Source organism: Salminus brasiliensis, chromosome 15 (genome assembly GCF_030463535.1).
Source record: "Salminus brasiliensis chromosome 15, fSalBra1.hap2, whole genome shotgun sequence".
NCBI lineage: Eukaryota > Metazoa > Chordata > Actinopteri > Characiformes > Bryconidae > Salminus > Salminus brasiliensis.
Genome location: NC_132892.1, coordinates 28,178,942 through 28,203,372, shown reverse-complemented (window position 1 = coordinate 28,203,372; position 24,431 = coordinate 28,178,942). Strand labels below are relative to the sequence as shown.

Here is a 24,431-nt window from a genome sequence, read left to right as displayed (position 1 = left end):
TGAGTCAAAACCTCCAGAAAATAAGTCACTATTTCAACAAAATCAGCCAAAGCCTCCAGAAAATAAGTCACTATTTTAATAAAATCAGTCAAAACCTCCAGAAAAAAGTAAATATTTCAACAAAATATTTCAAAAGCTAGGTCACTATTTCAACAAAATCAGCCAAAATCTCCAGACAAAACGTTTGTCAACAAAATCATTACATCAAAATCAGGGAAATTAGCTAAGGCTGAGCAAGTCTTTTTCCAGAAAGTCATTATTTCAACAGAATCAGCCCAAACAAGCCATTATTTGGACAAAAAGCTCAAAATCACAAGAAATGAATTTATTATTTTGACAAAAGGTCAAAATCATGTATCATGTATATGAAGTCGTATATAATTTTTGTTCACAAGCCTGCCGTGAAAGGGACATCAGCGTATTTCATTCTGAGGTAACAGGGTGGTAAGTAGGCTTGTTAAACCACATGCGATAATGCTTCAGCCCAATCAAAAAACATAATATTTATACATCAAACAACTTACCACTAACTCAAAATACTCAAAAATACTTTCTTAATACATTCTTTAGCACATTTAAAGACCAGTACTGTCACCACTACTGATGCAGTGATGGTGCAACACTAATTGTTCTCCTGGTGGTGAACATCTCAGCGGCACTTTCAGGAGAATAATAAAAGTGCTTAAGTTTAAATGCAGTCTCAGATGTGAGCCAGACTATTTCCAGCTGGGAGCGTATACAGACTGTGTCTATATGTATATATATATATATATATATATATATATATATATATATATATATATATATATATATATATATATATATATATATATATATATATATATATTTATCCTGATATATTAGACTGCATGTTGTGGCTTAACCTGTGGCCACTGGCAAATAATACACAAGTCATTTTTCCTCTTTTTATTGTTTTTGCACGAGTAAAAACAAGCAGACTGTTTAAAACCTCAGATAAATCTCACTTTATGTTGGCAGTCAACTCTTTTACATGCCTTTAAACCAGAGCCCATTATATTACTGCAAGGCCAGAGGTCATGAGCTCCGGGTTCACAGCTTCTAAGCGACTGCAGATAGGCCTCAGTGTTTGAAGCAGCAGTGCTAAAGTGTCTAATTCACACTAAGCTCCTTTTTTTTTTATTTCCAGCCTGCTTCGAGGAAACAGACGCTCGCCAGGACGCCCTCTTTCTGAGAGGAATAAAGAGGGAAATGTTTACGGGTCACATTTTCCAGAATACACAGTGAAGAAAGCTGCATGTGTCCGGGCGAGCGGGACAGGCTTCTCTTTGTATTGTAAAACACATACTTGGCATTTGCTTCAGTGCAATTTGCACCGACAGCACAGAGTTTCCAATCATGCGGCTTCTATCAGCTTACAGTGTCCCTTCACTTCGAGAGCTTTACACTGGGGTACTGGCTTGGTCATTATATAGGCCAGTTAGGTCCGTCTGATCAGGTCAATGTGATGGAATTAGTGTTTAATAAGCACTTGAGAACAATACCAATGAGAACAGGGATTAGTGAACCTGGCGTCTAAATGGGCATGTTTTTCTAACAGCATCTTAAATCATACAATTCGAGGATTATGGGATATGTAGTTTTACTTTATACACTGTTTGATTAGCAAAGATTATATCATACACCTGAAAGCATAACACTGGACTTATGTGGTGGCAAGGTGACTTTACACCAGTTATCAGTCACTTACAAGTAAGTGGCTTTGACTATATACGCCATATGTCCAAATGTTTGTGGACACCCCTTCTAATGAATGCATTCAGATATGCAAATACACACGCACACACACACAGCTTTTCTAGAATCTGTAGAGAAGTACTGACAATAGAATAGGACATACTGGCACCGTGCCTAATGCCAGGCGTGGGCTAGAGGGGTATAAAGCCCCCCAGTGTTGAGCTGTGGAGCAGTGGAAGAACTATGTTCTCTGGAATGATGGAGCTCTAGTCAGTGCTTCTGGGATCCCTGAGGTGGGGTGGTGACCATCCAACATCTCGACCTCACTAACGCTCTTGTCGCTGAATGCAGTCAAATTTTCACAGCAATGCTCCTCCAAAATCTAGTAGTTATTTATTAATATCATTATTAGGGATAACCAATGACTTTTAAAACTGTATCCGTGACAACAGATATTCGCTTAAAAGCATACTCAGCACAACCAGCTAGCCATATGCTAATCTGTATGCTAATGGATGTCAGCATGCGAAAATCAATACTTGCAGTTCCTTCTTTGTAAGATCTGATCACCCCATTAGAAACAGGAAAACTCAAAAAATGGCACAGTGGCTCGAAGAGGCTTCCCTGGTATGATGTACGACCCGTTTTTGACCTTCCTCGCAGTTTGTTAACATTAGCTCAAAACTGAAGTGAAGCTCGTCCAATTACAATTCAATTCAAATGTGGCTCAGCCAAACCCATTCTTTAACAGCAGCTATTCGTTCTAAAAGTAGGGACGTCCCTTTTGACCAATAATGATAAATGTCCTCTGCGCTGAGCTGGGCAATGTGACGATATTTTATCGTGATAAATTATGATATTATGATAAATTATGGTATCATGTTACACAATATGCATTTATACGTTTATTGTGGATATCGTCAGTGCTTAAAGAGCACTGGTTATCTGCATGTTTCATTACAAGGAGTGTAATCAGTCTTATTTAATTCAGTGGAGCATATTTTGATGAAAAATCACAGTACTCAGTATTGGAGAGTACGCTGCTGGTGCATTTTGCCTACATGACAAGATATTGCGATAAATATCGTATATATATATATAATAAATATTGTGATATAAAAAATGTCCATATCGCCCAGCTCTACTCTGCTCTTTCTCTTTCTCTCTACTTGACCAACCTTACAACTGACAATCAGACCAACAGCTCTTTGTCATTCCTCTCAGAAAGCTTTGTCCCGACCTTGCTAATGAACTCTGTGGAAAAGGTTATGCATATCCATTACTAACAGCACCCCAGGCCAGTAGATTGCACAGCCGCTAAATTCACAGGAATTCACACGACCCAACTTGCATGCAAAATTGCAGTTAAGGTCAGGGCTTGAGGGACGTTTAGCTCACTCTTTGTGTGTCTCTGCGTTTTTCCTTTTGCAGATTTTACTGCTGAATGCCTCTGGATCCTCTGAATGACTAATTGCTGATTGAGATACTGATGCCGAGCTACAGAACGACAGCAGGACAAAATCAATAACTCTGATTCATTCTTTGGTAAATCATGTTGTCCCAGAGGAGAAGGACAATCCCTGGTGCAAGATTCGTGGCGCGTGGCATTAGCATAATGTGCCACCAGTTTCTGCAATTTCTCATAGCCTGAGCAAGACGGCCCAGGATTAGAATGAGCAGTAGCCTCTAAGGTTCAGTGCTAATTAGCCCAGAAAGAAAGACAGTTCACTATGATGAAATTAACTTTCTGAAACAAAGAAATAAGAAATAGTGAAAAGAAAAAACACAAAGGAAAAGAAACTTAAAAAAAAAAAGATTTAATTATTCAAGAAGTCAAAATGAACTACAGAAATAATAAAGAAAGCATTTTGTTTAACTGACAAAAAGGAAAAATGAATTAAAGAAAATAAAAACAAAGAAATTAATTAATATATCTGTAAATAAATTAATCATTTGTAAATGAAAATGTAAAAAATAATCAAATTAAAAAATAAAATTAAATAAAACTTTATGAAAGAAAAAAGAAAGAAGAGAACAAGTTAGAACCAGCGTGTGTGTGTGTGTGTTTGTGTGTGTGTGTGTAATGTTGCCTGAGGTCGCTGGTGACAGTAAGCATCCATCACCCACATCTACACACAAACATGCAGTAGAGCAGGACACACTGCACATCTGCCTTATCTGTAAACTATGCAGCGCCACGACACAGAAGAGTACAACAATTAGCCTCGTTCTGAAAAGCCTCGTTCAGAAGAGCTTCATTATGAAAAGCCTCATTCAGAAGAGCCTCATTCTACACAGCCTCGTTCTAAGAGACTTGAGCCCGGTTCTGAAGAGACTTGTTCTAAAGCCCAGTCTAAAGAGCCTTGTTATAAAAAGTCTCATTATGAAGAGCCTCGTTATGAAGAGAGACTCATTCTGAAGAGCCTGGTTCTGAAGAGAGACTCATTCTGAAGAGCCTCGTTATAAGGAGAGATTCATTATGAAGAGCCATGTTATAAGGAGAGATTCATTCTGAAGAGCCTGGTGCTGAAAGACTTGTTCTAAAGAGTCTCACTCTGAAGAGCCTTCTTCGGAAGAGCCTCAATATGAAGAGCCTTGTTATGAAGAGAGATTAATTCTGAAGAGCCTGATTCTGAAGAGACTTGTTCTAATGAGTCTCATTCCAAAGAGCCTCATTCAGAAGAGCCTCAATAAGAAGAGCCTTGTTATGAAGAACCTCCTTATGAAGAGAGACTCATTCTGAAGAGCCTGGTTCTGAAGAACCTTGTCATGAAGAGCCTTGTTCCAAAGAGCCTCGTTTGAAGGAGTCTCGTTCTGAAGAGCCTCGTTCAGAAAAGAAACTGAAAAGCCTAATTCCAAAGAGAGCCTTCTTCTAAAGACAGATTCGTTCTGAAGAGTCTCAATCAAAAGAATCTCGTTCAGAAGAGCCTTGTCATAAAGAGAGACCTGCTCTGACAAGCCTTGTTCTGAAGAGCCTCACTCAGGGTATCTGTAGGAGAAAGGAGACTCTGTGCATAACATACTGGAGCTCATGTATCCACATACTTACCCCGCATCCACACAATTACAGAGGCATCCCACCAAAACAAGCATCTACTGTTCAGAGTCTAAGTTTAGCTGCACTTACTCAGGCCGAAGAATCACAAGATGCTTCTTAAGCTGTGCCGTACAGTAAACTGAGTGTGATCAATTCAGACCAGAATTAAGAAGATCAGAGGAAAGCTGGGAGAGATCAGATGATAAATTAAACCGGTGGATGATCTGAAGAGTCTGATCTACTCGTACGATGGTTACTGAGCACTGGAGAACAGGGCGTAAGGAGGCGTGGAGCTGATATAATGGTGGGCAGAGTTCATTCCAAACCAGGGGTGGTCATAATATTCTGATATTACGCAAAGCTAATATTCCCCCCGTATAATGGACCATGATCCTCACACTCATTAGAAGTAAAGTTCAGCCGTTAGCACTGAGAAGCTCTCTGGTATCCACAGTGAGAAACAGCAGCTCAGTAGTAATGAAATTGTGCCCATGGGCAGCCAGGCCTGGCTGAACTCTACCTCAATAATAGATAAACAGTTCTGAGTCAGGTCTGTATGAGTAAAGACCACGGGAGAGAATAACCAGACATGCAGACTTATCAGAAAACGACACACTGTGCGCAATAAACTGAAGATTCCATAAATATTTTTTATATCAAAATGCCCTTTTTTTGCTGCAATTCAGAATTATTTTAGGTACTGACTACACCAATAGGTTGAAGACAATTTGGGTAATAAAAACAATAAATGTAACATATTTTAGGGGGAGTTTAGGTTTAGAAATATCTTTAAAATTTGATATTAGGGGGAAAAAATCAATTTAATTTAATCTACCAAAATTAATCTACCTTCTAATCAACTTGATTTTATTGGTTAATATTAATTTGCCACACATTCTGATGCACACTGACAGAACCAAAAATCAGAAGACGTATCAGAGGCAGCTGCTTTTTAATGGAAGACTGTAGGTGAGATGTAGGTGTGAGTGTAAATGTCTTTAACTCTGTATGTAAGCCCAATTTTTCATTACTGTCATAATTTACAGCAGTTTCATAGGTCCTACAATAGAACCCTGTGGGACCCCACAAACAAATCTCATTAAGAAAACAGCTAAACAACAGTTTCCGCTTTATGATTAACAACTAAATCATTTTCCTCAACGTTAAAGATATTCAAGACATTCATCTGACATAAAGGTTCTTCACCATTTTAAAGGTTCTTCAAGAGTCATCAGATATAAATATATAAGTGACCCGAGACATGAACTAACGCTAATTTCAAGCCTGACATTAAGGCGTTTTTTTTTTTTTAAACCATCATAAGACACACCTTCAGAGTTTCACTTAAACCACCAGTGTTTTGTACCTTTCATTACATTTACATTTATACATTTATACATTTGTGGCATTTAGCAGACGTTCTTACCCAGAGACCATTTTGAGTTGGATACTCTACGGATGTCTACACTGTTTGTGAAACCATAGAGCCAAGGTCTTCAAATCTGGGCCTTGAATCCAGCTTCCAGTCCTGGATCTTGTTCTTGCTGGAGGTTAAAGGGAACAGCTCATGTAACTGGATTACAAATTCCAGGAACGGAAACTGGACTCAAGGTTCAGATTTGATGAAGAACCACTTTTGCTTCCATAATAAAAGAACCTAGTTTACCACTAAATTGGTAATGGTTCTTCACACATAGGCCTGTATCTCTTTTACAGAAACGAAAATGATTCCTCTACCCTTTATAACACCTTCATGTTTACAAGTTTAAGGAAAGTCAATTTGCTGACATATCTAACTGTTTTATAGGTACTGCTCTCTGGAAATTGCTAGTTTTAAGGACCGTGAGTCAACATTAAGCTACAGAGATCTCTAAGTCATGGTGAAAGGTTCTCATTAGCTGCAGCATTAATTATAAGCTTTAAATATGATCCAACCCCAGAAGTAATTTTAGCATTTGAAGATGTGACGGCAGTAAATCAAAATTGCCACACAGCACGTTTACAATCTCCCAATCTTAGAAGCGCAAAACTGAATATTACAGAACTGACGCATCCTGCCACTGCCAAGACAGCAGCCGCCCACTAAGGCGCTAGTAGCAGCCTCACGCTAGGTCTCTCAGAGGTGAGCCGTGTCATGGTTCCCATTACTGACTGACTCTGAATGACTTACAGCTCCAGATGTGCACCATTCCTTTCCAGAGCTCCAGGCTTGAACAATCACTCACACACACACACACACACACACACACACACACACACACACATACATATACATATATATACAAACACTATATGTCCAAATGTTCACTTTAAGTTGCACCCTTTGCTCACACAGACGTGCAAATGCACATAGACAGCTTGTCTAGTCCCCATATTACTGCTAGAAGTACTGCCAATAGAATAGGAGCGGCCTATTGGCACCGTGCCTAATGTCAGGCGTGGGCTAGAGGGGTATAAGGCCCTCCTGCATTGAGCTGTGGAGCAGTGGAACAACTGTGTTCTCTGGGATGACGGTTGGTGCTCCATCCAATGCTTTTTGGATGAGCTAGGAAGTTCTGTCCTGACTTCACTAGTGCAATCAAATCCTCACAGCAATGCTCTGACATATAGCAGACATTCTTCCCTGGACAGTAGAGACAGTTACTCCAACAAAAGCAGGATAAACTCTTTTAATACCCCCGATTGCAGAAAAAATCAATGAATGAGCATGTGTCCCAATACTTTTGTCTATACAGTGTATATAGTGCTAGCATGCTAACTAGCATACAAACATAACCTAACTACAGGGATTAAACAATAATATCGATTATCAACACAGATGATAATGATGGATTCATAGGGACAAAATATCTGCTGACTGAAGGTCGGCTGTCCGACAACCTTGATGAGCCCTGAAAAGTTACTCCACCCCTAGTTCAACAATAGTCACGAATGAGAAGCTTTGGATCCTTACTTAGGCCCAGTTACTGCAGCTTTTGCCAGTGGATTTACCCTCATTCCAGTGGAATTTGCCACAACCCGTGCTTCCATGTTTCAGACGTCCAAATAGGCCAGTTCTGATACGGAATTTTTGTTGATGCCAATAAATAAGGGGTTCTTTGAGTGATGCCATATAAAAAACACCTTTTGTAATGGAGATGTTTGAGCGTGAAGAACCTTTAAACTGGTAAAGAATCTAAAGAAAGTTCTTTAGACCTTTAAAGGTCTTCTGCTATGAGACTTGAGAATGGAACAAGGCTCTCCAGATACTTCCCATTCCAAGATCCACACTTGTGGACTGTCTTCCGAAACTTTTAGGTTTAGGCCAGGGGACTGGAATGGCCAGGGCAAAGGGCCAGTGAACCATACTGAGGTGTGCTTTTGATCATGAGGCTGAGATTCTGTCCGATTCTGATCTGGTATCTCCTGGTACTTAATGGCGTCCATGATATCACGTATCCAAACAAGCTGTGCAGAGCATACAGATCCACCATGAGGTTCTTTTTTCTGTAATTTCCTGTCTTCATCCAACCCCTCCTCTGGTGATTGTCGCCATAAAGCTCTGTTTTGGCCTCATCTGACCATAAAACATGGTGCCACTGAAAGTTCTAGTAACGTCTGGTGAACTGAAGGCACTTAAGTTTGTTGGTACTTGACAGCAGAGGCTTTGTTCTGGCGACCTTCTCGAACAACCTGTGGTTGCGCAGGTCTCATTGGACCTGATGGACATCTGGGAGACAATCTGACCCCAAGACCTAACTAAAGTTTCCCTGCATTCCCTTGAGGTCAATAGACGTCCTTTCTTATTCAGGCAAATTCCTAACATCTCCAGTTGCTTTAACAGTCTCATTTATTGCCCTGATTGTGGAATTGAATACAACGAATGACAGATTAAGAAGATAAGCAACAATGTTTTGGGTTTTTTTTATTTCATTTGATCAGATTTTCACCCATTTTCTTCCTAATCTGGACTGCCAAATAGCTGCCGATGGCTAGCAGCATGACCGGGATTTGAAGTGATCAGTGATACTAGTTACAGATTCTTTGAACCAGTGATCATAGTGGACCACCCAAGGCCCCCTAAACAATGTTTTTTTTAACAATTTGGTTTTTTTTTCCCCATTCATTGTTTATTTGGCTTACTATATTACTATGATATCTAACAGCTAATGATTTTAGTCTGCGTAAAAAATTGTGGTCATTTTAAATTACTGCGATTAAGCGATTATCAGTCATTAAAACACTACTTATAACTTCTGTTTGAATGGGCGGGGCTAACCACTGTATTGTGTATACGCAGACATAAGTAAATGTACTGTTTTTGTTAACCTAATTTTCCTATAAAACTCATAAAAAAGGGGGAATTCATTTTTGTCATTTCCAAAAGGTGAGGAAAATCATATTTAACACCGGCCGCCCGGCGCATTTCTTTATATCACATGCTGAACTGGACCAAAAACGCATTTCGTTCAATCAGATTACTGGTTGCAGTCCTTTGCAGCCCTTGTTCTCCATCACATGTTGAGTGACTATTATTTATAGGCTATTATTGACATTCCAGGACATCACATGCATTCAGTATATCAAGTCAGGCCATCACAGATGTGCTATTGTTGGACAGCACTATCATTTAGGAGTGCACAGAATCAAGGAATTCACATGACCCAACAAATGCAGGCCGAACACCTGGCACCAAAGTTTCCTCTGAGAAACGCTGGTGTCTGCCTGCTGTCGTTTACCACCTTGTTTACCACCCTGTTATTGATGAGTTCTGGTGGTATTGGCTGGTTAACGTCACCAGCCCACAGCAGCATAGCCTAACCAAGCCTAGCCTAGGCTTTATTCCTGAGTGTACACTCTTGGTTGAGTCGGCACTGTGTGTGGTTAGCTGTGGTTAGTCTGGATAGGGTTAGCTATTGCCTGATGTCTGCACTAGGAATGCTTCACCTGACCGGCTAGCGTTAGCGCTTTAGCCTTTTTAACCTAACTTTCCGTATTCTCCTGAAGACAGACGTTGTGATTAGCCTCTAAATGCTTTTTTAAGGGGAATTAAACAAGGCAAGACTGTTACATCACAGTTTGGCAGTTTTGGAATCAGAACGTTTGTCACTTCCATGTACCTAACTCTCATTACTCAGCTATGCCAAGGAACTTTATATTGTGCATTATAATTGTTCAGAATATGGTCATATATATATATATATATATATATATATATATATATATATATATATATATGTGTGTGTGTGTATATAGTCCAGATGCCTTTTTGAAAGAATGTCATTATGCATTATAGGCATAACAGTCAACATACAGAAACTAATAGTAACATTAACCCCCCCCAGCAAATACCATAGACCCCAAAAGCTGGGTGTGTATCTCTTTCCTGTTTTGCAATAGCTGGAAAACATTGAGAGCATTCCCAATTCAGACTGCCTCATTTGGCATGGCCGTATAACTGTACTGAACATTTTAAAGACAGCAGCCAACAGGCGAATGCTTGTGTTTACTGAGGAATGCTGGAATGCATTAGCATTAGCTTAGCAGCCAGATACTGTAGCCTAGTTACAGTAGCTGTATCTGCCCGCAGGAACGTCTTATCATCTGCGCTGTAACGCGGTCGCAATAAACCCAATGCTTCACTTAAGCCCACAAACAAGCCCACCGACAGGAAGCTGAAAGAATCAGAGGAAGGAAGAGGAGCCCGTTTCCCCATTGCACCCTGGGATATTGGCCAGGTTATATACAGCAGGATTGCGGAGCTTTTTTTGGGGGGGTTCTTTGTTATTACTATTGTTCCTTTGTAGTCCACGGCTGATGCAGGTTATGATTGGTGTTTATTATGTTTGGAGCATGTGTGAAGGAAACACCAGTGGATACGCCATATGTACACTACAGCTTGAAACGATTGTCTGAACCCCAAGAGACCGGGCCGGTTACGTTACGTATGGACAACACTTCCCAAGTATGTATCAGGTTAGGGTTAGGGTTCAAATCTCACATTCAGGTTCTCTGCATTTCCTTCTGCTGTAGCTTCTCTTCACTTCCACAAATAAAAGGGGCATCAATGGATGTAAAGGTTCTTCACCAGTACAAACTATTACAAACAGGGTTTTTATGGAACCAAAAGTGGTTCTTCTGTTGTATAACTTGAAGAACCATTTGACACACCTTCATTTTTAAGATTCGCTGTAGTTTTTCCATGTATTGTACCACCTTTATATTAGCATTTAACAGGTGAAGGCCTACATCATGATCTATCAGTCCTCTGAGGATACTTTAGGGGTTCTGCACTGTAGAAACTGTAGAGGAACCTTTCAAGGTGGTCTTAAGGAACCTTTTTCTTCTACAAAAACCTTTCTTGAAGGTTCCTCAAAACACCTTAACAGGTTCCTCCAAGGTTTCTATAGTACAGAACCTCCAAAAACTCCTCAGGGGTCCATTTTTTGGAGCAGTACCATTCGAGAACCACATTAGGTTCCATTCGAAAATTGAAATCCCTCAATTGACAAGTTTGAGTTTGTAGACACCTGCTTCAACTTGTTCACATTTCGTCTGGAATCAAGGGTCTTTAAAGGGAGGCTGCCCCTCCCTTTGCTGTATTATCAGCCTCTACTCTCCTAGGAAGGACTTTACACCAAATGTTGGAACATTGCTGTGAGGATTTGATTGTGCATTCAGCCACAAGAACGTCAATAGGGTCAGGCACATGTTTACTTCACAAAAATCTCAAAGGTGCTGGATGGAGCTCCGATGCTCTGCTGCACAGCCCAATGCTGGGGGGCTTTTAAACCACTCTAGCTGAGTTTGGTTGGGCATGGTGATCCGTGCAGCTTCTCCAGAGAGTCTTGTTCTATTAGCAATGCTAATAGAAATGACTAATTAGAAGGATAATTCTGGATATATAGCAAATAAAAGGAGCAGCACACAAGTAACTGTAGCCCCTGCTGCCAGCACACTGGTTGGCAGACTTTTTTAAATGCTCACATGCCGGTTTTGAGCCTTTTTTAAGCCGCGCTCTAACCAAATCCTTAGCAACAAAAGCTGAATTTCCGTTGCTGTGGTGTAGCTAAACCAGCAGTGCTAAACATTTCTGACAGCTCCCATTCTGGCCAAAGCACCAGCCCAAAATAATCGCCTTATAAGCTCTCCCAGGACTGGCCAGGGCACAGGCAAGTCAAAACCAATCGATTCCGAAGGCCCGAAGCCGTTCTCAGCCAGCTCTTTATGAAACCTCTGCTCTCTGGGGAACTCTGGGCCAAGCTGTGATCCTGATTTACAGTCTCAACATTCTTCACGCTTGAGCTTTTCCCGTCATTCTTTTTTCATGTTGCTTCACACAGCCTCAACTTTTAGCAAATGTTACACAAACTTTGCGGCCTATGGCAACAGTCTACTGCGAGAGCGGCTCCAGGGAAAGGCCAGAACTCCAGCCGCAATGCTGAGCATGATCCTTTCAACTTTCAATAAACATCGAAGGGTTGTGCCAGTGCATACGGCATGCCTTTTACAAACAGGGGAAACAAGTAGAAGGGAAATAACTGAACTGCAACAGTAGTCCTTGTTGTACATGTGCAGAAATAGACCATCTGTCGCAATGGCACCTGCCTTTCCTTTCACTCTTCCATTTCCGGACTCTGATCCAGGCTCACGGTATTTCTTGACTTCTGCACAGATATAAGGTCTGGAAAGCCCTATAAAAACAAGGTAGTGAAGCACGCACACCCGCCGGCACTAAAATAACAGCGAATGACACACAATGAAGAAAAAAGAAGGTGCTTGGCCTGCAGACTCTTGGTTTTTCTGGTATTGGTGGAAATATTGCTTATAATTTTTACCTGTTTTGAGTATTCCTTTTAAAAGCAACATAGTGTAGCAGTTTTACCATAAAATGGAAGCTTCAGAGCCATGTTGAAGCTCCACAGACCGTAACAGGGAGAGTTAGCGTCCAGGCCGGAACTACAGAACTGCTGTCTAACGTCATATTAGTGTAAAACCCTGTAGTATTACTCTAACGCCTCAGGCCACATGCTTCTCTACCTTCAGATTCTGCTTCTGGATCTCTTAGCTTGTCAACAAATGCATGTGTACAGGGGGTGTTTTTATTTACAGCACTGGTGTAAAAGTGAACTACACTCTCCACCTGTAGGGGGAGCCCAGGAACAATACAGATTGAACAAGTATTTTACTGTTGATTAAGTACTATTACGGCTTCCAATGACAAAAACATGTCAAATGTAGGGCTGACATTTGATTTTAGAGCAGTGCCGAGCGCAAAATCCTGAAAAACAATCTACTGTGCTCATGGTTTAGATTTTAATATAAAGTAAAAGTTATGAAAATGGCTTGATGCATTATGATGTTTAAACCTCTGGAGTCTATGAACGCGCCGGTGTGTCAAATTCAATGTTCCTTGATGTTTCCATTAATATCTTTGCGATAATACAGCGAAGAAATATATACGACCCAATATAAATAACGACCCAAACCCTTCCTGAATCTGTAGAGACCATCCTTATTAAACAATATTAAGCAAATATTAAATTAGATACATTTTTTTTGTATTTTCTTTTTATTTGTATTTCTTTAAATTTCCATTCAGCTCTTTAGCTCAGCACAGTTTGGCTCAGTAGATGCTTATTACTGTTGACCTCTATTGACCTCTATTATAATATTACTCAATAATAAGCATGATGCTGAATAACTGAACAGGAAGTCTAATAAGGGGTTAACAGATTTGTTATTGATAGAAGCTTTTGGTTAAGTTGGGAGTGTGTGTGTGTGTGTGTTTCTGAGTGTGTGTGTGTGCACTCTTGACTCATATCCTCAACTGCAACATAAGGGCGAGGCCGGCTGCTCGTCAGTCATAAAGGTGTACCCTGCAGGCAGGTACATGCGTGAGTGAGTGAGTGTGCGTGAGTGTATCTGTCAAAAAAAGAGAGATTCACATACCTGCAGGCCAGGGCAGGGCACTTTGGGGTGTGTGAGTGAGTGTGTGGATTGGAAGGAGGGGGTGGTGTGTGAGCTGGGTGTAGCATTCCTTATCCTGTCATGGCTAGTGAGAGAGAATGAAGCGACTGTCTGTCAGTGTGTGTGTGTGAGTGTGTCTGTATGTGTGTTTGTCTGTGCATATTTGTGTAATTGTGTGTCAGTACAGTGAGATGTCCAATCAGTATATGTGTGTGTGTGTGTATCTTTAATAAGTTCATAAACACTGTTAAGGCTTGCAGAATTAAAGCCCTCCAGCAATTGTTATTTGCACACACACACACACACACACACACACACGCATACTGAGCTTCAGGGCAGTCACCAAATACCTCTCTTTGATTTTCACTGCTCCTCCTTCAAAGCGAGCTGCATACAAAGCAGGGAGAAAACTGAAGGCTAGTAGCTCCAGGCGTTCTAGGCACTGATACACTCCTAAGAACCACAAACCACATAGTCTCCTGGCGGTTCTCAGCTTGGGTATAGAGTTCTAGGAAAGACCTTTTATATGGAGAAAAGTATTGGGACACCTGCATCATCCCAAAAGTACTGGATGGAGCACCATACATCATTTCAGACAACACCGTTCCACTGCTCCACACCTCAATGCTAGGGGCTTTGTACCCCTCTAGCCCACGCCTGATATGGTGCCAATAGGCTCATGTGTATCTGAATGTAATAATTAGAAGGGGTGTCCACAAACATTTGGACATACTGTGTACATGACACAAGTTTTGATTGATGGGTTTCTGTGCTTATTCTATGATACAGGTCCAGCTGACTGAAATTATGCGCTACCACTATGGCCAGGGGGTCGAATCCCCAGCCATGCTGCCTTGCCATCAGTGGCCGGAGTCAGAGAGAGCACAATTGGCCATGCCAATCATCCCCTCATCACTCTTAAGCGATGTTGGCTAGCACAAGTGTCGTTAGCTGGTGCGGTGGCGCTGGGGGCCCGGCCCTCTTCTCTAAGCCTGGCAGTTTAAAAAAAAGAGGCGTTGTCTGGCTTCACATGTATCAGAGGAGACGTGCGTTATGTCCTTACCCTCCTGGGGAGCTACGAACGGGTTGGTTAATTGGGAGTAGCGGATTGGGGGAGAAAGGGATTATTCCATTAAGGGGTTACGCTGGGCAAGGGGTTACATTTTAGCTAATTTGCTAAATTATCCTCCATAAACGAGACACAGTTTACTGCCTAATGTGAACAGGCCTTCAACCCAAGGCCCAGGAGGATACGCTGCTATTGTAGCCTTTTTTTACAGCGTGTCATAAAAGCTTCAACACAGCACTCTCCGCTACAGAGCACCATGTTCTCAAAAAATAACAAACATGGGCGTTAGGTACAAGAGTGTTTAAAGGATAATCAAGGGTCAATATGTTGCGTACACACACACACACACACACAAGTATGTCATTTTGGGGGTCTAGATCTGTACTAGTGGTTCGGCTCCTGCAGTGCTTTGCTACTAGGCTACTTCTAGTCCCTTTTAGGTGAGGCACGATTTCACTGAAGTAACAGCATTTTTACAGGGGTGTGGTTTTTAGCCACTCTACCCACCTCTGGTCATGACACACTGCATTTCAGACTGACCTACACCCCCCCTTCACACAACCAACCCACCCCCCACCATCTCTCTCTCGCTGTCTCTCTCTCTCAGGAAAACAGCAGGTTGGTTCTGGCTGGCTTCTCTATCCTGTTGCCAGTCTGTAGGCTTCAGGAATGAATCACGGCCTTCCTCACACATTCCTTCCCTGAGCGCCTGGTGCTAGTGTCTCAAACAGGACTATTAGAGTTTAGTCCACCATTAGAGTCCGTTATAGAATCTGTCCTGATATCATCTTTGAACATAAACCTTCTTGAAAATTTTAGGGGTCTGCATAACTACAGTGCTTTTACATTAGTCCCATAGCAGCCACCCATTGTACATAGTACTAATAGTACACGCCCATAGCCATTCACAGTAGTTACATAGTAATTAAACATGTATTAGGATTAAAGGATCCGTATCACACTAAACTGAACTAAAAAACTATTTTCAATTCATGCTTTTTTTGATGTCACAAATATGAACACACCGACACTATTAACTACACACTGATATTAAATATCTGCAGCAGTTGAGTGTGTGAGTGTTTCACTCAGAAATGCTTTCAGTGATGGATTACAGGGCAGCCAATCAGAACAGAAGTCATTAACATATGCCAGTCTTAAAAGCCCGGTAACCAAAATAGTCTTCTTCATTCTAAAGGATAGAGTTTTAAAAATGGTGTAAAATATTTGCATTTTTTTTTTTTACATACAGCTCCTTTAATACCCAAATCCAAGGGGTTAATGCACTGTCCTTATGAGAAAGCATGGGAAAGCCAAACGGCTGCACATGCACTTGATCAGGGCGGTGCCCGGTCCCCAAAGCAAGTAGGGGAAAGTGGATTTCAGCTGCAAAGACAGAGGCTAAGGAGGTGTTGCTCAAACCATCTCCAAGAAAAAGTGCTGATACTCCACGACAGAGCTGTGAAATCAGAAACTAACAGTAGTGACCAAATCAGGAACTGAACCAACACAGCAGAAACTGAACCAACAGTAGTGACCAAATCAGGAACTGAACCAACACAGCAGAATGACACCAGAACTGAAGGTCTAAATTGTGCCTCTGGAAAGAACCCTTAGCATGTTAAAATGGTTCTTCGCGTGGTTAAAGAGCTTTTCTTTGCAGATGATGCTGTATAGAACTTTTTAATAGGTTCTCAAGTATTAGTATGGGGTGAAGAACCCTTAGGATACTTAAACGGTTCAGTTCAAAGGTTCTTCTTGTAGATGGTGCTGAGCAGAACATTTTAATAGATTTTCCACTATCAGTATGGGTTGAAGAACCCTTAAGATGCTTAAAAGGTTCAGCTCACGGGTTCTTCTTGTAGATGGTGCTAAGCAGAACATTTTAATAGGGGTTCCACTATCAGTATGGGTTGAGGAACCCTTAAGATGCTTAAAAGGTTCAGTTCAAGGGTTCTTCTTGTAGATGGTGCTAAGCAGAACATTTTCATAGGGGTTCCACTATAAATACGAGTCAAATAACCCTTAGGCTGCTTAAAAGGTTCAGTTCAAGGGTTCTTCTTGTAGATGGTGCTAAGCAGAACATTTTCATAGGGGTTCCACTATCAGACTCAAGTCAAATAACCCTTAGGCTGCTTAAATGGTCAAATTAAATCGTAAGTGGTGCTATACAGAACCGTTTAAAAAGGTTTTTCTATCGAACCTTTTTTGAGTGGAACCTTAGACTTGAGCCCCAACAAACTGTACTTGCCAACAAAATTGTCCAGAAACAGGTGTCTTTGGTTCCAGACCAGAAGGTTATGAAGGATTACCAAAAGTAATGAGCATGACCTGCTTATTATGACCATTCATACGCCAACTGGTGATACTAGCATAACATGAGAGTACTTTCCAGTTTTACACACATATTAAATACCAGCTAGTCCGCCAGCTTGGTCATGCTGGTTGACCAGGCGTACCCTAAGCTGAGATGTCCAGGCAGGTTAACCACCTTAAAGATCTGGCTGGGTTTTTTTTTTTGTTTGTTTGTTTGTTTTTCAGCAGTTAATAGCAAGTTGTGTTTGTTTAGTGTCATACAAATGACTTAACAGTTCTCAAAATGTTAATTTTAGAACTTTGTTATATGAGAAATATAAGAGATGGTGCACCTTCAGAACCGTTAGAAAGAATCGTGATGTTAAACTGTATCAGTATCGTCCAGAGCTGGCCTTGCTGCTCTGTGGGCTGCAACCTGTCAGCAGGTCGTTGTAAAACACCTCGAACTGAACGACCAGGCCAAGTAAAGAAAGAAAACTAGATGAAAAATAACTGTAACATGGAAAAATGGCCATAAATGCGCATTACAAACTTCAACGCATGTGAATTGAGCCAACTTCCAAACCTGCCCATGCCTCCAGACCTGCCCTTGCTGTCCCACGGAGCTGGGGTCAGCCAAGGAGACCCCAAAAAAAAAACAACCCCACAACAACTAGTAGAAATGTGTTTTTCCTTCCAATAACCTCCAATAACCTGTAAGCAAGTGCAAAGGTTAGCTCTGAAAACCTAAAAACAACAACAGGCGCTTACATTCTCTTGTCAGCCGGGACCAGCTGCCGGTGCATGGCGAGGGAGAAGCCGAAGAGGCTGCCCGGATCTCCGCTTTTCTTTATCACATTCTCCGTGTCCAGGTTGAAAGCCCACATTAGCCTGAAGTCCATCACACAGAGCAGCGATAAGGTAACAGTCCAGTGAAACGCCATGGCAGCTCTGCTCAGGACAACCTCAGCTTCGTCTTTGCTGCTTTCCCTGTGCTCTCTTATCTGCGGAGCTGATAAACCCCACAGTCAGAGATGGGCTGGAGCGCTTTGCTGGTGTGAGGGACACGCCTGGCTCCACCCCAGAGCCCGGAGCTCTTAATAGCCGCACCTCAGCCTACCTGTAGGAGCTTGGGGGCTGGGGGAGGGGCGAGCAGTGGGGTAGGAGGGAGGGGGTTAGCATGGAGGATGTTTGTTTGGCTAATTCTTCATTTAGTGACGGTAGCGTGTTTTAGAGTCAGCTTGAAATGAGATCTTTTAGAGTCAGCTTGAAATGAGACCTTTTAGAGTCAGCTTGAAATTAAATCTTTTAGAGTCAGTTTGAAATTAGACCTTTTAGAGTCAGCTTGAAATTATATCTTTTAGAGTCATCTTACAATTAGACCTTTTAGAGTCAGCTTGAAATTAGACCTTTTAGAGTCAGTTTAAAAAAATTAGATCTTTTAGAGTCATCTTACAATTAGACCTTTTAGAGTCAGCTTGAAATTAGTCCTTATAGAGTCATCTTACAATTAGACCCTTTAGAGTCAGCTTGAAATTAGTCCTTATAGAGTCAGCTTAAAATGAGACCTTTTAGAGTCAGCTTGAAATTAGACCTTTTAGAGTCAGCTTGAAATTAGATCTTTTAGAGTCATCTTACAATTAGACCTTTTAGAGTCAACTTAAAATTAGTCCTTTTAGAGTCATCTTAAAATGAGACCTTTTAGAGTCAGCTTGAAATTAGTCCTTATAGAGTCAACTTAAAATTAGACCTTTTAGAGGCAACTTAAAATTAGACCTTTTAGAGTCAGCTTGAAATGAGACCTTTTAGAGTCAGCTTGAAATTAGATCTTTTAGTGTCATCTTACAATTAGACCTTTTAGAGTCAGCTTGAAATGAGACCTTTTAGAGTCAGCTTGAAATGAGACCTTTTAGAGTCATCTTGAAATTAGATCTTTTAGAGTCATCTTACAATTAGACCTTTTAGAGTCAGCTTGAAATTAGACCTTTTAGAGTCAACTTAAAATTAGTCCTTTTAGAGTCAGCTTGAAATTAGACCTCTTAGAGTCAACTTAAAATTAGTCCTTTTAGAGTCAGCTTAAAATGAGACCTTTTAGAGTCAGCTTGAAATTAGTCCATATAGAGTCAACTTAAAATTAGACCTTTTAGAGTCAGCTTAAAATTAGACCTTTTAGAGTCAGCTTGAAATGAGTCCTTTTAGAGTCAGCTTAAAATTAGACCTTTTAGAGGCAGATTGTGGTCTTATAGAAACTAGCTTCTTCATGTTATGTCCTTAAAATACATATTTCGTCATATATGTGATGTAATACACAAAATATGACGTTGTCTTTTCATTCCTGCCATCATCCATCAGAGGCTGAAAAATAAAGCGTTATCAATAGCATCGAGTTTCACCTCCAACGCCCACCATCCCCAACTTTCATCTGGCCAAGCGTTCAGAGACCCCCGTAATACCTTACCTACAGATTAAGGACCACCATGTCCTCTGTAAGAAGAAGGGGTCAACAGAAATGTTCCAAAGCTTCCACATTTCCCCGAAAGTCAGTGGATTCCATAAATTCCAAATTGCCAAGAACTATTTTCATTTTGGCCATATTTAATATTTTGACATCATTTGAATCTGGTCATTGTTCTTTGCATTGTGCCCAAATGTCATCATGTCATCATGAATGGACCAACAGAAATGCTCCTGTAAAGTCACTTGCCACTTTAGAGACAAAAGCTTTCTAACTCAGAAGACACTTGTAGGTTTATTGGTGTAATAATTAAGGCCTAGATACACTATTTGCACAAAAGTATTGGGACACCTGCTCATTTGTTTTTTTTTTTTCCTAAATCAAGGCTAAAAAAAAAAGAGTTTATTTTTTAATTGCTTGCTTTTGTTGGCGTAACTGTCTCTACTGGCCAGTAGGACAGGCTTTCTACTCAATTTTTGAGCATTGCGGTGAGCATTTGATTGCATTCATCAGCAAGACTGGCAGTGAGGTCGAGATGATATATAATCCCCACCCCACCTCATCATCCCCAACCCTTCAACTCATCCCAAAAGCACTGGATGGAGCACCACCATCATTCCAGAGAACACAGATCCTCCACTGCTCCATAGCTCCATGCTAGGGGGCTTTATACTCCTCAATCTCACACCTGGCATTTGAGTCCTTTTCAAATGTCAATACTTCTCTACAGGGACTAGGCAAGCTGTGTGAGTGTGAATTTGCACATCAGCAATCAGCAATCGGTGCAACTTAAAGTAGCTGAATGCATTCATTAGAAGGGGTGTCCACAAATATTTGGACATTATAGTGTAATAAGGAAACAGAGCAATCTGGCCTTTAGGCATTATAGCAACATCTTTGCCTACAGTGCCTACAGAGTGTTAGCATTAGCTACCAATCAACATAGATAACAAATAGCTAATGAAAGGAACCGAAAACACCCTCTGGTTCTTTGTTCTGCGTGAGTTTAGCATGCTTGCACGTCCTTTCGATTAAGACGTCAGTAAGGTTTCTTTCAAAATCAACTGCAGCCTGACGGGTTGGAACAAAGTGGACTTCATGTGTCCAAGTGGGGCAGTGAAACAATGTGAGCTTTGTGGCCACCTTCTAGAATAAATCTGCACTCCTCTTAGCCTATCAGAGAAGAGAGAGACTCAGAGGATGAAGCACAGTAAGAAAAAGAAAAGAAGAAATGTGAGCGTTTACTGTCTATAGCACCATACAAACACTCACCATACCAACAGACAGGCTCTTTGGGGTGGTGCTGTAAAAAACCCACACCTTTTAGTTCCCTAAATCAACCATCAACCATCGGAATATGGAAAAATAGGATCTTAGTGATTCTGATTGTTGGTGTCAGAAGATTTTTTCCTTAAATAAATTTGTTTGTCCTGTTATTTTTTTTTTTTCATTTTTCTCCCAAATTAGCTGATGGCAAAGTGACATAGCTCAGGATTTGAACTCCCGACCCCAGTCCAAAGTGGCAGCCCAATAGACCGCCCAACACTGGTTGAGGGCTGGTTTGAGTATTTTTAGAACTGCTGATCTTCTGGGATTTTCATCATCCAAGAATGCACAACAACATGTCCAAACCTGAGGCGAATGGACTCCTGATGGATGGACCCCTGATAAAGTGCTTGCTCGGTGTGTGTGCATTGTATTAGGTACTAATACTAGGAAGGGCCTCCTTTTGCTCTCAAAACAGCCTTAATTCCTCATGGCATGGATTCCAGCCTGGACTGTTGACACAAGGCAGGTCGGGACCATGGATTCATGTTGTAGGTCCCCAATTCTGACCCGACCATCAATGTGCTCCAAAGAAAATCAGGAGATTCATCAGGTTAGGCTACATGGTTCCAGTCTGTTGTTTGTGAGCCTGTGCCCACTGCAGCCTCAGCTTTCTGGCCTTGGCAGAAGGGGAGATCATCCCCCTCCAGATTTGACCTCTTGTATATTTTTGAGATGCTTGATGGTTCTTTTGGGAACAACCTTTTTCAGCAGTTGTAATGGTAGATTCCCCACAAGTAATCTGTGCAGATGCTGTGTGGAGTCACTGTAGAGCCATATTTGAGAGCACACTGAATCCTACATCACATGTAGTCAGCCCATCTTGATCAGGGCATTATGACTGATTTTACAGACAAGGAGAAGACCAAAGGGTCTATTATCAGGTAGAGCTAATGAACACAGATATACGGACGATTAGCACAACAGGCTATTTGGAGTGCATGTCTGGGGAGGATTTCTTTGCCACACTAATTCAATCAGCAGAGATACTACAGGAGCATGTGGACGCGGTCACATGTGCTGCATTCAGAGCTTTATTTATGTAATCAGCTCGGACCTGTGCGTTGTTCTCGGAATAACCCTGGCAAATATACAATGCCATTTTTAGTAAGTATATAATAATGTCACTGATGTATTACTAAATAATAAATACTCAATCAAATACTGAATATGACGTGTAAAGCAGAGTGGGGGTCAGCTCGAAGCAACACTAAGGGAAATCGGCATGTTTACATTTACGGCATTTAGCTGACGCTCTTATCCATATTACAGAAGTGGGCCAATGCAGTGTTAGGAGTCTTGCCAAAGGACTCTTATTGGTGTAGCGCACCCAGACTGGGAATCGAACCCGGGTCTCCAACATGGTGTAATAGCTCACTGGCAGCTAGTGGTTTTATCTGTTGCGCCACACCAACCACTGGCACGCCCTGCTTCCGGGCTTTTTCTCCACTCATGCTTTAAGCCACCACTGAAGGACACGTTTTCTGGACAAGCTAATGCTTTCGGTCATCTTCTCATTCTTTATAATAACATCATCTGTGAATTTTTTACCATATTTGGACAGTGGTTTACCTTTCTAAAATCATTAATCTCAATCTCTCTCTCTCTCACTCTCTCTCTCAGGTGTTGAAACACTGTGCTGCAGGCTATGAGTGTTCAGTACAGTGGCTCTGGGTGTGGACCTCAATCAGAGCCAGCAATCACGTCTACTCCTTCATCAACCCCTCCCTCACTCACTCCATCTATTTCTCCGTCTGCTCCTCCCCCATTCCTGAAAAGAGCCGTCTCTCCAATCTCCTACTATCTCCCTTGTCTTCCTTTTCAATAAACTTTGCTTAGATTTCTTTGGCAGGGCTCGCCTGACCCACACTATATACATATCAGCCGTAACATTGGTACCATAGGGAAACATGAAGGGAATAACAGCTAGCCTTCACTCCCTATATGCATCAGTGGGCCTTCTGAGCGCATGACCTTGTTGCTGGTTCACTGGGTGTCCTTCTATAGAGCTCTTTTTGTAGGTACTGGGCACTGATTACAGGAAACACCTCACAATACCTGCCTGATGTTTTAGAGATGTTCTGATCCAGTTGTCTAGACATCCCAGTTTGCTTTTAACATCTCACCATCAAGATCCCACCTCTTCACATGTGCCATTGGAACCAGATCATCAGTGTTATTCACCTCATCATCAGTGGTTTTGATGTTGTGGCTGATAGGTGTATGTATGTGCACAATAAACATAACATGTTAATTCCTATAATGATCATAACTAGAAAATTAAAAACTGTATACAAGTATTAATATTCATTAGTACAACTGTAAATGGCAAGAAATCCCAGTACCACAATCATCCAGATGAAATCTCAAAATTACCTTAGGTTAGCAGAGTTAGCCCTTCCACTATGATCCGAGGATCGCTGGTTTTAGGGGTGCTTACCATCAGCCATCAGAGTCCGAGACAGACTCTCAGGCACGTCCTCCTCAGGCACAGCTAATGGCACAGTGGCACCCCACATCTCTCCAGGCGTCTGTTAGCTGTTGTATCGGCGCTGGGGAGCCGGGGAGCCGTTGGCTACCTAGTGATGCTGCATCAGGTGTCTGTGTCGAAGGAGACGTGCTGGTCTTCACCCTCCTAGTGTTGGGGGGCATTGCTAGTGATAGGGGGAGTTCACATGAATTGGAAAGGAAAACTAAAATTCCCTGCCCTTGCTGGAAACGGTGGGAAACAGTAGAAGACATTAAAACATTAAAACATTAGAAGAATTAGAAAGAAATTATAAACAAATCCCTGCCCTTACTGGTAGAAAATGGGGAAAATTTTGAAAAACAAAATCCCCATCCTTACTGATAAACAGTCCTAGTTAAAAGTCCTGGCCTAGTCCGGGGTAGAAAATGGGGTAACATTAGAAGAATTAGAAAGAAAATAGAAACAAATCTCTGCCCTTACTGGTAAAAAATGGAGTAACATAAAAAAAGAAAACAAAATCCCTGGTAGAAAATGGGGTACAATTTAAAAAACAAAATCCCCATCCTTACTGGTAAACAGTCCTAGTTAAAAGTTCTGGCCTAGTCCTGGGTAGAAAATGGGGTAACATTAGAAGAATTAGAATGAAAATATAAACAAATCCCTGCCCTTACTGGTAAACAATGGAGTAACATTAGAAAAAAACTCCCTTTACTGGTAGACAATGGGGTACAATTTGAAAAAAAGAAGAAAAAAAACACCCTACCTTTACTGGTAAAAAAATACTATTAAAAAAAAACCTATTCAAAAGTCCTGGCCTAGTCCTGGGTAGAAAATGATTTAGAAAAAAAAATAGAAACAAATTCCTGCCCTTACTGGTAAACAATGGGGTAACACTAAAAAAAAAAGAGAAAAAAAAGAAAAAAACCTCCCTTTACTGGTAGAAAATGGGGTAAAAAAAAAAAAAGAAGGAAAACACCCTACCTTTACTGGTAAAAAAAAAATACTTTACTGGTAAACAGCCCTAGTTAAAAGTCCTGGGTAAAAATGGGGTAACATTAGAAAAACACACCCCTGCCCTCACTGGTAAACAGTGGGTAAACAGTCCTAGTTAAAA

At 41.2% G+C, this 24,431-nt stretch overlaps 1 protein-coding gene across 2 annotated transcripts in view; it reads right to left on the bottom strand.

The window, feature by feature from the left end:
• Window positions 1-18,124, bottom strand: part of itga6b (integrin, alpha 6b) — a 44,230-nt gene extending 26,106 nt beyond the window's left edge. Inside the window, exon 1 of one of the 2 annotated variants that reach the window (XM_072656614.1) lies at window positions 17,838-18,124. In XM_072656614.1, the coding sequence (XP_072512715.1) occupies window positions 17,838-18,010 (173 nt within the window). In that variant the 5' untranslated portion in view covers window positions 18,011-18,124. The remainder of the gene's footprint in view (window positions 1-17,837) is intronic. The other variant, XM_072656613.1, reaches the window with a different exon arrangement.
• Window positions 18,125-24,431: the final 6,307 nt, after the last annotated feature.